At 50.7% G+C, this 15348-nt stretch overlaps 2 protein-coding genes and 1 non-coding gene across 6 annotated transcripts in view; 1 reads left to right on the top strand and 2 right to left on the bottom strand.

Annotated features, from left to right (window-relative positions):
* Positions 1 to 177: 177 nt before the first annotated feature.
* Cdk3 (cyclin dependent kinase 3) lies at positions 178 to 4661 on the bottom strand. Of its 2 annotated transcripts, XM_031352580.1 has the most exons (8): positions 4546 to 4661; positions 4153 to 4230; positions 3964 to 4081; positions 3704 to 3874; positions 3512 to 3613; positions 2441 to 2644; positions 710 to 838; positions 178 to 359 (listed from the first exon to the last, which is right to left on the bottom strand). In XM_031352580.1, exons 1-7 carry the CDS (start codon positions 4659 to 4661, stop codon positions 716 to 718), a joined length of 912 nt encoding a protein of 303 aa, XP_031208440.1. In that variant the 3' UTR covers positions 178 to 359; positions 710 to 715. The 2 variants fall into 2 exon arrangements, with proteins under 2 accessions (XP_031208440.1, XP_031208439.1); XM_031352579.1 differs by having other exon boundaries at positions 178 to 838.
* A 696-nt stretch (positions 4662 to 5357) lies between these two features.
* Positions 5358 to 15348, bottom strand: part of Ten1 (TEN1 subunit of CST complex) — a 19651-nt gene continuing 9660 nt past the window's right edge. For 2 of the 3 annotated variants that reach the window (XM_031351791.1, XM_031351792.1), the window contains 2 exons: positions 7807 to 7917; positions 5358 to 5866 (listed from right to left, as the gene is read on the bottom strand). In XM_031351791.1, the coding sequence (XP_031207651.1) occupies positions 5643 to 5866; positions 7807 to 7917 (335 nt within the window). In that variant the 3' untranslated portion in view covers positions 5358 to 5642. The remainder of the gene's footprint in view (positions 5867 to 7806; positions 7918 to 15348) is intronic. The other variant, XM_031351793.1, reaches the window with a different exon arrangement.
* On the top strand, positions 11584 to 11702 carry LOC116079489. The gene has a single exon (XR_004114030.1). It is a non-coding gene; the product is annotated as a 5S ribosomal RNA (ribosomal RNA).

Here is a 15348-nt window from a genome sequence, read left to right as displayed (position 1 = left end):
ATGCGTTCTGTGGAGTGGATGTGCCCAGCTCACCTGCCCGACAAACAGGAGGTCACGAAACGAGGCCCTGGAAGCCCCCTGTCCCCTCAGGTCCTGCCAGAACTGTCTCTAGCCCTCTGTCAAGCTCCCCTTTGTTGTCAAGCCATGTCCCCCATATGCAGACTGACACCAGAAAGCTCAGGAACAAGTTACGTTTTATTTCCCATGGGTCACACAGTAGGACATCAAATGCCTGTTTTTGACGCTGTGACTATTAGAACATCCTCAGGTGCTGGAACCACTTCTAGGATCAGAGAGCTGCCCTGCCCTCCTCCTGCTTAACTAGGTCCTCTGAACAGGAATCCGACTCTCCCAATAGCCTAAAACAAAATCGAGACCAGCAGAGGGCGCCCTCTCTCAGGGGCTTGGCTCTGCAGCTGCGCAGTGAAGGCGAAGGGCCAGGGTCTCTTCTAACCCGACGCCGGTTGTCTGGCGTCTAAGGGGTTATGCATGACCCCCGACCCCCCCAGACCACCCCCTCTCCCGCCATGCCGGGAGCAGCTGCAGGCCTTTTGAAAGTGCACCATTAAATCCAACAAACAATACAGGAACTTGCCAACCTGTAGGCAAGGAACCCAAGCCCCCTCGGGGTGTGTTCTCCCCAGAAAGGCTTTCTTGGGAAGTGGGTGGGAGGCCGTGGTGAGGGTGTGAGGTGGTGGGCTCCACATACGTGTTCTCAGTGGGAGAAACGCTCCACTGCACATCGCTGGGGTGCTAGGGAGTGCTCAGTAGAGAAGTAGGGATGGGTCAGGGCAGTCTTGGCCGAGATCCGCTGGCTGGGGTCATACCTCAGGAGTTGCTGGGGGAGGAAAGATGAGATTGTTGGGTGAAATCTGGGTAGAGAGGAAGTCCCTTCAACAGGTCCCAGTAGCAGGGAGAGCCCCTGAAAGGCTGCTTAACTACAGAACTTTGTGAAGCTGCTGCCTGCCTCCTAGCTCTGTGTGTGTGGTGTGTGTGTGTGTGTGTGTGTGTGTTCGCGCGCACGCGCTAGCACATTCATGTGTGTGTGTGTGTGTGTGTGTGTGTGTGTGTGTGCTCGCGCGCACGCGCTAGCACATTCATGGAGGCCAAAAGCATCGGGTCCCCTGGAACTGGAGTTAGAGTTGACTATGAGACTCTGGTGCTGGGAACTGAACTCTCCATGAGCAGCCATCTCTCCAGCCCCCAAACAAACAAACTCTTTGTTTGCCAGCACTTCGTAGGCCAGGCTAGCCGGTGAGCTCCAGGGATCCCCGTCTCAGGCCCCCATCCTGCCCTAGGAGCAGCGGACTTATACATTCCTGCTTCTGTGTTCAGCTTTAGGTACTATGACTGCGCCTCAAGAGCTTTACCCACTGAGCCACCCCACCCCCTGGCTTTGTGTGATTCTGGAGATCTGAAGTCAAGTTCTCATGTTTTGTATGGTAAGCACTTTGCCAACTCAACCCTCTTAGCCTGTGTATCCCAGCTTTTAAGCCAAGTCTGGACACTCCCAAAACTGACGTTAAGCAACTAATTTTTTTTTTTTTTCCAAGACAGGGTTTCTCTTTTTAGCTCTGGCTGTCCTGGAACTCAAGTGCTGGGATTAAAGGCGTGTGCCACCACACCTGGCTTTAAACAATTAGTTTTGATTCCAGGCCTAGGATTCATCCAGGTTCCACCTGCTCCTGGTTGAGAACAGTATGGCTCTGGGTAAGCAGCAGTCTCTAATCCTGTCCAAAGAGAGTGCACTTGCTGTGGGGCAGGAGAGGGCAAGTGAAGGAGGAGGTGACGGCCCAAGGCCAGGCGTGTGCAGCTCCTTCTCTGCAATGGTGTACGTGACCCAGGCAGGATGCCAGGAAATAGCATTGGAAGGAAAAGTGGCCCTAGCAGGAAGTATCGATGGAGGCCCCGCCCTTTCTCCCTGGCCCAACGTGGGTAAACACAGAAATGGGGACCGTGGGCTTATGGGCAAACAGGGCTGGCTCTGAGGCCCCATAAGCAGCTGAAGAATCGGTAGAATGCCGAGTTCACAAGGTAGGGAAGGGCCTACTCTGCACAGCTAGCCCTCTGTGAAGACCGACCTGTGAGAGAGGTCCTACGGGGGACACTGAGGCAGGAGGAGGTGTGGCCTCTGCCCAGAGAACTGCTCCAGATGGGGCAGGAAGCTCACAAGAGACTCAGACAACTAGGAGAAAGGGACAACAGCCAGGGCACAAAGCCAAACCTTAACTACCTCAGAGGAGTTTCACAAGGGTAAGGTGAACATTGGATTTATCAGGAGAGTGGCTCCTGACCCAATATAAGCAGAGATAAGCCAAGTGTGTACAAAGGTCAGAGGCGTCCAGTTTCACTCGGCTAGTTATGTAAGAGGGTTGCTCTTCTGGGAGAGGGAAACCCTCTGGGGCCTCTGCTCCTGCCCAGAAGCTGTGCATGTACCTACCAGGAGCAGCTCCTGGCCTTCCGGCCCCAGGCTAGGCACGATTTCCTCCAGCCCCTTCCTGTTCCATTTGGGGAAGCTACCCTGATAGTCAGGCAGCTGGGAGACTCCGGGCCATGTGGCTTCACTGGGGGTCCCCAGGGTGTGAAAGATCCGAAAGAGCTGGTCGATCTCTGAATCACCAGGAAACAGAGCTTTGCCAGTCACCTGGAGCAGGAGAGAAGTGTGACACTAGTGATAGGTGGTACAGACACAGGAAGGAGCATTATTCACAAGATGGGTGTGTCAGTGCACACCTTTAATCCCAGTACTTGAGAGACAGAGGAAGGTGGATCTCTGAGTTCGAAGCCAGCCTGGTCTACAGAGTGAGTTCTAGGCCAGCCAAAGTTACACAGTGAGGCCTTGTCTCAAAATAAACAATAAAGATGTCTGTCTTTCCCAGGGCTATGTTAAAATTCTCATCTTTTCTAGAGCAAGGGTTAGCTCCCCAGCCAGCCATAGGTACTCAACCCACCTCTAAGAGAAGCATTAACCACAGTAGGATCCTGGTGGGCTGCCCTGGGTCTGTGTAGCCCAGGCTTGCCTTGACCTATAGGAGATCCTCCTGCCTCAGTGCACCTCCTTCCCCCTTAACTCCTGTTTTTGTTTGTTTGTTTTTGTGGTTGTTGTTTATGCTAGGCAAGTGTTCTATCCCTGAGCTGCACTCTTAGCCCTTGTTTTTTAGGCTGGCTTTAAACTCGATATTGTCCTGTCCTTCCAAGTGCTAGAATGACAGGCACATGCTGCCATACCCAGCTCAAATGTGTGTGTGAGTGAGAGAGAGAGAGAGAGAGAGAGAGTAGCAGTCAGGTGAGAGCTTCGGTTCTCTCTTTCCACCAGGAGGTTTCTAGGGATCAAACTCAGATTGTCAGGCCTGGTAGCAAGTACTTTTACCCACTTTGCCATCTCCCTGGTCACCAGCTCAAGGTTTGTTTTTGTTTTCTGCTGCAGCCTTGGGCATTGAAGCCATGGCCATCACCAGCTTAGGTGACCACTCTGCCACTGAGAGACACCCCTAGCCCCTTGTCCCCCTACCATCTCTGCAAAGATGCAACCAACGCTCCAGACGTCCACAGCTGTTGAATAAAACTTGGTGCCCAAGAGGATCTCGGGGGCACGGTACCACAGTGTCACCACCTGTGGGGACACAAACCAGCATCCTTCATGGTGGCTGAGTCCGCTAGTGACATTATTTGGCTGTCCTTCTCATCCCCCGCCCTTCACTACCTCATGGGTATAGGTGCGCAGGGGAATCCCGAAGGCCCGAGCCAGTCCAAAGTCAGCCAGTTTGATGGTCCCAAACTCATTGATGAGCAGGTTCTGCGGCTTCAGGTCTCGGTGAATGACCCGGTGGGAGTGGCAGAAACTCACCCCTTGTAGCACCTGGGAGAGGTAGCTCTGTGGAAATAACCAAGAAAAGCCATGGAGCAGAAGGTGGCTGGCAAGGGTTTGGGTGTGGCTTTACCCTGTCACTTTCCCCTGGGTACCTTGACTACAGGCAGAGGGAGCTCTGAGGGGGAAGAGTCCATGTACTTCCTCAGGTCCTGAGTGAGGAACTCAAACACCATATACAGGTTCTTCTCTCTGTGGATCACATCCAGCAGTCTGCCAGGGAGGGGTCAGACTCAGGATGTGACATTTAGGATCCCAGCCCCCCACTTCCTTTCCCAGCTCACTTGATGATATTGGGGTGCTTCAGTTCTTTCAGCAGGGAGATCTCCCTGATGGCAGTGCTGGGAACCCCCTCGGTTTCCCTGTAGGAAAGGATGAGGTGTCAATGGGCACAAGGAGTCACTTCTGGCCAGGGTGTGTACCTGCCTGTGCACCTCACTGCTGTGTTCCCCGTTTCTAGACAGAAGGCCTGCCCAAGAGCGGGACCTGTGTTCCACAGCACACTTTACACCCACCAGGCTTCAGAGAGCTGAGCCCAGGACAAAGGCTAGTCAGAGGGCAGAGAAGGAGCTGCCCCTTCATGGCTACCCTAGAAGTTGGGTACAAGCCCCAGAGAGGAGAACAGGTTTGGGCATTCCCTTGGGAGACAGGGTGTTGGGGAGAGTCCCAACACTCACAGATCCAACCTGATCTTCTTGAGGGCCACAAGCTGCCCAGTCACTCTGTTCCTGGCCTTATAGACCACCCCGTAGGTCCCCTCTCCGATCTTCTCTACCCTCTGGAACACATCCATGTCTGTAGAGCTGCCCCGGGAAACAGGCCACATCTGGACATTTACATTTCACAGGAAGAAAGAATCCCCCCCACCCACTCCAGTCTGCGTAACACCCACCACAGCCATAGCCCAGGCCTGGCTCTCCCCATGCATGCCTGCCACCCATCTTGCTTGGGAAGATGGCTCAAGGCTGAGTGAGGACTGCTTCTTGCCCAGTCCACCTAACCCAGCTCCAGGTGGCTTTTCCAGTGCCTGGCTACGGAATGCAGGAGAGACCAAACTTAGCCCACTCCTGGGTACAGACAAACTTGCGCTCTGGGGCCACAAGACTCTACCCATAAAAACTGTACAGGCAGGGATGACAGCATGAGGCAGAGGTTAGGAGTTGGCCAAGGCTTCTGAGACCACAATCCCACCCTGGGTCCCACACCAGGACCCTGAACCTCGGCCTTGCCCGGCTGACGACTCTTGGCCTCCACTGAGGTCAGAGCCTCAGTAATAGTGAACCCTTTGAGTCTTGCGTCCCTCAGTTCTGCCCTTTGGCCTCCCAACTCTGCCCCTGGGTCCCTAACATCCTCCCCTCAGCCTCCTAGCCCAGAATTCACCAGAAGCCCTCAGCAGGCTGCAGCTTCTCTGTCAGGCAAGCTGGCTGCTTGTGGCTCCCCCTGCTGGTCCCTTCTGGCTGCAGCCGGCTCCGCATCAGTACACACACTGTAGGCTCAAACTCTTTATTCGTGAGGCACTCAGGAACCCTTCATGTCCCTCACAAGCACAGCTCCAGGGCCCTGGGGTGGGGTATCATATTCATATTTTTTTTGAGAGAGGGGCTATGGGTCATGTACTCAGACTGGCTTTAAACTCCGCCTTCTCCTGCCTCTCTCTCCACAGCACTGGATTGCAGCATGGGCCACTATGGCCAGCTTCGGTGGGCTTTCTGGTCAGTGCAGAGTTTGCGGAAGGGGCACCTTTCCCCTGCTCTCTGGTTCCAGACTAAGGCTGTCACCGGGAAGAGGTTGGGGGGGCAGGTGGAGGGGCTTGCAAGGTGCTGGCGTCTCCTATTGGCTGCGGGGCAGGTAGAGGGGCTTGCAAGATGCTGGTGTCTCCTACTGGCTGCTGCCTCTTCTGCAGGTGGAGCCTCTGTTCCAAGATGGCTTTCTCTAAGAGGGACAGATCCATCCCCTCCACACAGGTGAGCAGTCGGGCCCTCACCACAAAAGCTCCACCTGAAAGACAGATGCCAAGGCCTTAGTTAGCAGGGACTTCCTGGAGGGTCTGTGACCTTCACTGACGATTTTTGAGGCACTAAGGAAGCTGGCAATCTGCCTCCAGGAGACTTGGAACCTGGGCCTGCCATGTACTGCTGGGGGCAGGAAGTTAGACCTCCACACATTCCATCCCCACTATTACTCCCTTGCCTTCCCAAAGCCCAGGGCTGAGGAAATACTCTGTCTGCCCTAGGGGAAGCCCTCTTTGGCACTCTGGGACCAGTGTCATGGAAAATTGGGGTGAAGGGAAGCCATGTTGGATAAATCCAAACTGCAACAAGCTCGGCCTTGATGGGGTGAGTCACTCCCACATGGCTCCTCAGTGACATGAATGCAGCTGCACAGTGTGCATGCAGTTCCCTGGCAGGGCAAAAAGGGAATTAGATGCCCTCAAAGTGGAGTTTCAGTGGTTGGGAGCCACTATGTGGATGCTGGGAGTCAAACCCAGGGCCTCTGCAAGAGCAGCCAGGGCTCTTAACCACTGAGCCATCTCTCCAGGCCCCTCCTGACTTATTCATGTTCACACTTATCTTATGTGTATGGACACTTTTGCCTGCATGAAGGCATGTGTATCCCCCCAGATGACAAAAGGGGGTGTCATATCGTCTAGAACTGGAGTTATGAATGGTCCTGAGCCACCGTAGGAATGTTGGGAATGAAGCCAAAGTCTTCAGCAAAGGCAATGAGTGCTCTTAATCTCGGAGCCATCTCTCCAGCCCCTACTGAGGTTTAGACGGGGGTTATATAGTCCAGGCTGTCCTGAAATTTCCTATGTATCCTAGAATGGTCCAGAACACTTGATCCCCCTGCCTTTACCTCTCAAGGACTATGATTACAGGTACATGTCACATCCCTGGCTCCCTGTGATTATTAGAAAAACTTTCTCCTCGAGTTCTCATTGCTTCTCAACAACTTGAACTTCAACGAACTCGATGTTCCAGGACACTGCCATATCTGTTTTGGATGCACTTGAGAACATCAGGCTGAAGTGCAGCCTGACTTTTCAGATCTAGGCCATTTACTCACGCAGCCTGTCTGGGGGCAGAACTTACCATCAAGCTGTCTAGATTTTGACCACCTACACAGATCACCCGTGAGAAAATGGACTGATTGGAGTCTCAGTTCCTTGGTGCCACGCTGCAGGGGTCTCAGCATGCGGCCCTGTCTGCGTCTACTGATGGGTGTTGGTTGACCATCATCACCTCTCAGGCCTCTGGACAGAGGATGTCTATACACGTTAATCAAATGTTCATACTGCCCTGAGAAGCCTGGGAGCACACTTAGCTCTACAGGGTTTTTGTTTTTGCTTTTGTTTCTTAAAGTGTATATGAGTACACTGTCACTGTCTTCAGACACACCAGAAGAGGGCATCAGATCCCATTACAGATGGTTGTAAGCCACCATGTGGTTGCTGGGAATTGAACTCAGGACCTCTGGAAGAGCAGTCAGTGTTCTTAACCGTTGAGCCAACTCTCCACCCCTCTAAAGAGTTTATAAGAGCTGCAAGAACAAGAACAGAATCAGATGTTCACAAGATCAAAACAGATGGTTGGGGGCTGGAGAGATGGCTCAGTTAGGAGCACTTGATCTTCTTCTGGAGTTTGACTCCTAGCTCCTATGTCAGGTGACTCATAAGCATCAGGTCTAGCCTCTGTGGAAACCTACACACACACACACACACACACACACACACACACACACACACATGCACATACATACACACACGCGCGCACGCACACACGCACACATACACGCATGAACACACACACACACGCACGCACGCACACACGCACTAAATAACTTAAAACAAACAAACAGCAGCAGTAACAACAACAAAAACCAAGTGAAGGCACAACCAGAACGATGGGAAGGAAGAAGCCAGGCGTGATGGTGCGCACCTTTCAACTCAACACTCAGGAGCGACTGCTGGAAGATCTCTGTGAGTTCGAGGCCAGCCTGCTCTCTATGGCAAGTTCCAGGACAGCCAGGATGACACAGGCAGAGACACCCTGTCTAACAACAAAATGAATTTAAACAAAAATGGAGGGCATGGGAGGAGTTTATTGAGAGCCCTTGCTTAGCATGAATGAGATTTTGATTTGATTGTGACACCACTGACGGGGTCCACAATGAGAGGTGGGAGAGGTGTCAAAACAGGATCCTGTGTCAAATATTTCCAAACTTCTGGGGTGAAGATTTTCTTAGAAATCTGCCTAAATTTCACAGACTCTTTTTGTTGTTGTTGTTCTTAAAGATTTATTTATTTACTATATATAAGTACACTGTAGCTGTCTTCAGACACCCCAGAAGAGGAAGTCAGATCTCATTACAGATGGTTGTGAGCCACCATGTGGTTGCTGGGATTTGAACTCAGGATCTTCAGAAGAGCAGCCGGTGCTCTTAATCACGAAACCATCTCTCCAGCCCCCTCACAGACTCTTAAAAAGTGTTTGCTTACACTTTTTAGAAGATTTAAACTTGTAAACTAGGTACATATGTGTGTATCTGTGAATGTGTGCATAGGAGTGCAGGTGTCTATGAAGGCCCACAGAGAACACTGGCTCCCCGGAGCTGGAGTTACAGGTGGCTGTAGGCTGCCTATGTGGGTGCTGGGAACCAGGCTTGGATCCTGTGAAAGAGCAGCGAATGGTCTCAGCTGTTGAGCCAGCTCTCCTGCACATTACGTTCATCAATCTCAGTTGGCTTTATCTTTTTTATCTACAGAGAATGCGGTACCTAGAATAGATGGCTTCTTAGTGGCTCAATCAGGCCATGGCCGCAGTCCAGGTGCTTCAGCCCATTCTGGATGGAAGGAGGGAAGATGGGAGTGCATGTGCAGCATTTGAGGACTGTAGTCTGTGGCCGCAATTTTAACTGGGGTAGAAGGTGCGTGATAAAGCGGGCATGAGGGGGCTTGCTTAGAATCCTAGCCCTTGGCAGGGTGTGGCTGAACGAAAATCCCACTTCAAAAAATAAATAGGCACTGTCTCGCATGTGCAAGGACCTGGGTTTGACCTTTGGCACTGCCAAAAACATACATACATACATACATACATACATACATACATACATACACACGTTAAAAGAAACAAAACAAAAAACAGGGTCTGGGAGACAGGTTAGTGGTTAATAGCATGCAGGAGACCTGAGTTCAGCTCCCAACCTAAACTGGATTGCTCACAACCCTTTGACTCCAGCTACAGGGGGATCTGAGGCCTCCGGCTTCTATGAGTACCAACATATATGTGTATATACCTATATATAGACAGACAGGAACACACACATACACATACATTTAAAAGTAAAATAAATTTTTAAAAGAAGGGAAAGGCTGGTATGCAGCTCAGCTGGTAGAGCTGGCTAGCACCAGCTCGGCCTAGGATCTGAGCTCCCTCTAGCACCACATAAAACAGCCATGATAGCACATGCCTGCAATCCTAGCACTCAGGAGGTCAGGAGGCCAAGGTTATCCTCCAATGCAGAGCCAGTTTGCGGGAGTCTGCTGTACACGAGAACGTCTAGGAACAGTAAAACACAAGCACACGCCTAGCACGCAGGCCCAGGCTGAAGCCTCAGCACACTTGCGATGCCCCGCGGTGTGGAGACTGCTAGTGCCGGCGTCACTCGATGACATCAGAGGTAGTCCCCGTGCTGGCTCTCACCCCTGCCCACACTCCTGTGTCCTTCCTCTGCTGTACTGTGTCTCCCTCTTCCAGAGTCTTATAGTGTTCTCACCTTCTCTGTGGGACTTGTATGAGACCTAGCTTTATCCACACCAACAGGTCCTCTCACCCCACACTTCCCACCGTTCAGGAGGTGAGTCCAGAGTTCACCTCCTGCTCAGGTTTCATGTTACACGCCTGTCTCCTTCCCACTGATAACCATTTACAGCACTGTTCACCTCTGCTCCAGTTCTCCCTCCCACACCCACCTCGCACCTTGGACTGGTTGTTCTAGAAGCTTCCACTCCCGCTGTAGAAACTTTGTTTTCAGTATCTCCTGACCTTTCACTGCAGCCCTCTTCAGTCCTTGGGTCTCCTGGATTCTCTCATCTTCTGTCTCTTCAGCTGGCCCTCAGTGCCCCCCAGCCATTTTCCTGGTACTTACTGTAGGAATAAGCTTTTGCCTGCCCACTGCATCCCTAGCCTCCACCCTCCCAGTCACATCTACTCATGAGTGCAGAAAGGCCGCAGACCTCGAACAAGATTCCTCTAACACAGTGACGTCAAAGTGTCCCCTCACTGAGAAGCTTCCCTTCTCTGCCTAGGAACCTTCTGTGTCCTGGCTAGCCTGGCCTCACGCTCTGTGACAGTTATGCAGGCATTACCAAACATGCAACTCTCCTGCCTCACAACCTGTCTCTCCAAGAAAAATTCCTTTACCTTTGTGTTACTACCACTGAACTATGCCTCCTCCCCCCAGCTCCCTTCTTCTTTTCTCTTCTTAACTTTCTGAGGTATGGCCTTGCCAAGATACCCAGCATGTCCTTGAACTCACTCTGTATCCCTGGTAGGCCTTGAAATTCCTGGGTAGCTAAGATTACAGTCCTGTAACACTAGGCCTACTTGTTGCCAACTACTTGAATATTTCAAAACAGCTAGCAGAGAGGATATTTTGAGTATCTGAGCGCGCACACACAGTCACTCACACACACACACACACACACACACACACACACACAATGTCTACAGAGACTGACATGCCAATTGTTCTAATGTAATCATTCATTACCTACCATGGACTCGTACTGAAATGTCACCTTGTACCCCATAGTATGGATATACAATCACCATGTAACAATTGGAAGTTTTTACAATAGTTTTTAAAAGATGAGAAAAGAGGTTTGTGAGGTGGCAGTTGTTACAACCAGTGAGCTCATTCAAGCTCATTTGTGATTATTACTAATTACAAAACAGTGGGGATGCTTAGAAACACCTCAGACAGGGACCCATGGGGCCTTGGACGGTACCAAGAGGTGTCAGATCCCGGGAGTTGGTCACAAGCTGGTGTTGTTCCACACTAGTGTCCTGGCTGGCTCTAGATGCAAAAACTGTGAGAAAGGTTCCTCTGACCGACCTCTCTTTTGTCCTCAGAACTTTCAACCTGGACACAGGGCACAGCATATGTTCCATGGACCTTTGTATCACCAGGATTTGAGGCACAGGAGGGATGAAGGCAGCCACACAAGTGTCTTCTGCCCAGGTGAGAGGTCAGGACAGGCGTGGCCACACCCAGCCCGCTCACGCTCTAACCACTGCTCTATCCTTGATTTCTTACTCCACATCACAGTGGCGCGTTAAAGTACTCAGAAAATGCACAAAAAAAGTTATGAAAAAGTCAAACAGAAGCTGGAGCATGAGGCTTAGAGAGCACCAGGCCAGCACACCATGCTCAATAAGGCAGACATGAGGGTGTGTGTCCATACAAAAATAAGGAGGGTTTTTGTTTTTGTTTTGTTAAAAAAAGATAAAAGGCTCTTAGTGCCTCCTCTCGAGTCCCTCTCAGATCAGTTATGAGGGCAGGAACACTGACCTTTAAATCTCAAATCTGGGTCAGAGGAACTTTTATTAAATCCAATATAATTAAAATCAGCACTATTTAATTATTAATTAATTACATTAATTAAAGTTCTGGGATTAAGGGCATGTGCTATCACTGCCTGGCTGCTAAGAAAAGTCTACGGCCATACCACCCTGAACGCGCCCGATCTCGTCTGATCTTGGAAGCTAAGCAGGGTCGGGCCTGGTTAGTACTCGGATGGGAGACTGCCTGGGAATACCAGGTGCTGTAGGGCTTTTTTGGACTCTCCTCTCTCCCTTGAGCCGGGCGGTGGTGGCGCACACCTTTACTCCCAGCCTTGGGAAGCAGAGGTGGGTGAGTTCAGGGCCAGCCTGGTCTACCTGTTGAGTTCCAGCAGCCAGGGAAACATACTGAGACCTTGTCTCTAAAAAAATTCACAAGGATTCACAAGGCCAGGCGGTGGTGGCGTATGCCTTTAATCCCAGCACTTGGGAGGCAGAGGCAGGTGGATTTCTGAGTTCGAGGCCAGCCTGGCCTACAGAGTGAGTTCCAGGACAGCCAGGGCTATACAGAGAAACCCTGTCTGGAAAAAACAAACAAACAAACCAAAAAAAGCTAAGAAAAGTGTAAAAATTAGATGGCTGTGGTTACACATATGCAAAATTCTAATACTCAGGTCAGGAGTGAGAGGCAGGAGGATCACAAATTCAAAACTAGCCTGGGCTACATAGTGAGAGATTCTGTTTCCAAGCAAGGAGAAGGGTTGGAGAGTTTCATGTCATAGCCAGGCCTAGTGGCACATGCATGTAATCCCAGCATGAGGGAGATAGAGGCAGGAGGATGACAGTTTTTAGTTTTTTTTAAAGCTCTATTTACCTATATATATGAATATCTGCAGAGATCGGGCAAACAGGTCACACCCTGTGAAAGAAACTGGCATTATGGGCAATCATGAGCTGCCATGTGGGCACTAGAAATATGTATCAAACCAGGTATGGTCATCTGCAAGAACAACAGGTGCTCTTAGCTGCTGGGCCACTCTCCAGTTCCAGTCACAAGCCTAAGGCCTGCCCTGACTACACTACTAATCTGAGGCGAGCCCAGGGTATATGAGACCCCTTCTCAAAAACAACACACACACTAAATAAATAAGGACAAATTTTATACATTTTTTAAAAAAACTTAAAAAAAGAAACCCACAGACACGAAGTACAGTGTGCTATTAACCATGTAAAGGAAAATGGCACAGAGAAAATCCTGGAGACTCTGGAACACTCTAGCGCAAGTGACTTACTGTCCCTGGCAGTGGATAGACTCTGGAACACTCCAGCGCGAGCGGCTTACTGTCCCTGGCAGTGGATCCTGTACTCTCTGTCTTTTTTAAATCATATTTTGAAGATTGTTTTTAAGATTTATTTTTATGTATGTGAGTACACTGTAGCTGTCTTCAGACACACCAGAAGAGGGCATTGGATCCCATTACAGATGGTTGTGAGCCACCATGTGGTTGCTGGGAATTGAACTCAGGACCTCTGGAAGAGCAGTCAGCACTCTTACCCACTGAGCCATCCCTCCAGTGAAGATTTGTTTATTTTCTTATTTATGCATGTAGGTATTTTGCCTGCACGTAATGCATACCACATACATGCACGTATGCAGTCTCTGTGGAGGCTAAATGATGGTGTCAGATCTCCAAAGCCTGCTGTCATGGGTGCTTACGAGGCCTCATGGGGTACTGGGAAATGAACTGGGGTCCTTCCCCTGCAAGAGCAGCAAGTACTCTGAACTGACGAGACATGTCTCCAGCCCCTGGTACTGCTTAAATAAGTAAATTTAAATATTTAAATAAAACTCCTTGCTGCTTGTTGAAAGAGATGGACAGACAGACTGCTGACTACCGGAGCCAGGTTTGGCATCATGCCCCTGCAGTACCAGTTACCAAGAAGGTGGAGGCAAGAGGATCGGCTGAGCTCAGGGCGAGCCAGACAGAACAATCTAATAAGACATTTTCTCTAATAAAACAAAGTGGAGAGGACTGGAGGGAAGTTAGTAACGTTAACTGCTCTAGGTAGGGTTGAAGGTGACCTCCTCTGTTTCGTCCCCTCCCCTCCCTCCACCTCTGCTCGGCTGCTGACTAAACCGGCCTTGTGGCCACCAGGCAGACACCTCACTACTCAGCTCCATCCTCAGCCCCTTCCTGGTTCTTTGTACTCTCTAAACTCTCTACAATGAACACTCATTCCTTTGATAAAAGAGTTAGGGAGCTGGGCGTTGGTGGCGCATGCCTTTAATCCCAGCACTTGGGAGGCAGAGGCAGGCGAATTTCTGAGTTCGAGGCCAGCCTGGTCTACAGAGTGAGTTCCAGGACAGCCAGGGCTACACAGAGAAACCCTGTCTAGAAAAACGAAACAAAAGACCAAAAAAGAGTTAGGGAAGCAAAGGCTAACAGATACCCAATGATGTCATTGATAAGACATCCCAGGAGGAGAGAGAAGTCACTGTCCCCTCTCCATGACCTGGGAGCTCAACCTGCTCAATAACTCTTGTCTTTTTTTTTTTTTAAAAAAGCAGGGGCTAGAACCCAGGACTGATGCGTGCTGGGCATCTACCACTTACCCATACTTCAGCCTGGCCTTCGATGCTTTCTGCCAGGCAGACTGCTGCTCCAGACTACTTTTAACTTTCCTCTCTCTCACCTGGACTTCCCGGCCTGTTACTACAGCCCCATCTTCTCTTGAGCCTTGGTTTCCATGAAATAGTCATAAGATGGAGATTAAGGGCTTGTGGGCATCTCAGGAAAGACCTAAGCAAACCACCTCACATCTGTATGTGAGCCTCAGAACCTGGGTCTTCTCCATGGTGCCATCTCTTCTCTGGCCCTCTCCGAGCTGGCAGCACATGGCTGGTTCATTCCAGTCCAATCACACCTGTTTCCCAAGAGTCCTTGACCTTGGGGGCTGATCTGTAAGCAGAGATGATCCCCTAGGTCACAGGCCAGGTCCAGCCCATTCTTATCCTCATCTATTCTTCATGTATTGGTGTGTGCATGCCACGGCACACGTGTGGGCAGCAGAGGCTGGCCTTGAACTCGGGCCTTTCACCTTGATTGAGTTCAGGCCTGCTGCTCACCCCTGTGCACACCAGTCTGGTCTCTTGTCTCTGTTTCCCATCTCCTTGTGGGAACACTGGAATCAGAAATCTACTAAAGGCCATCCAGAGCCTGTCCCACTGGGTACTCATCCCAGATACAATCACCAAACTCCTCCGACACTAGTGGATGCTAAGAAATGCTTGCTGAAAGGAGCTTGATATAGCTGTCTCCTGAGAGGCCCGGCCAGAGCCTTACAAATACAGTTGGATGCTCGCAGCCAATCACTGCATTAAGCGCGGGATCCCCAATGGAGGAGTTAGAGAAAGGACTGAAGGAGCTGAAGGGGTTTGCAACCCCATAGGAAGAACAACAATACCAACCAACGAGACCCCCCAGAGCTCCCAAGGATTAAGCCACCAACCAAGGAGTACACATGGCTCCAGCTGCATATGTAGCAGAGGATGGCCTTGTCAGGCATCAATGGGAAGAGAGGTCCTTGGTCCTATGAAGGTTAAATAGATGCCCCAGTGTAAGGGAATTGAGGGCGGGGAGGTGGGAGTAGGTGGGTGGGTGGTTGAACACCCTCATAGAAGCAAGGGGAGAGGGGATGGGATAGGGGGGTCCTAGGAGGAGGGAACCAGGTAAGGAGATAACACTTGAAATGTAAATAAAAGGCCTGGAGAGATGGCTTAGTGGGTAAGAGCACTGACTGATCTTTCGAAGGTTTTGAGTTCAAATCCCAGCAACCACATGGTGGCTTGCAACCACCTGTAATGAGATCTGATGCCCTCTTCTGGTGTGTCTGAAGACAGCTACAGTGTACTTATTT

This window comes from Mastomys coucha, unplaced genomic scaffold (assembly GCF_008632895.1).
Source record: "Mastomys coucha isolate ucsf_1 unplaced genomic scaffold, UCSF_Mcou_1 pScaffold5, whole genome shotgun sequence".
NCBI classification, from domain to species: Eukaryota; Metazoa; Chordata; class Mammalia; order Rodentia; family Muridae; genus Mastomys; species Mastomys coucha.
Note: the sequence above shows the minus strand (reverse complement) of the source record. Positions and strands in the feature narration are given on the sequence as shown.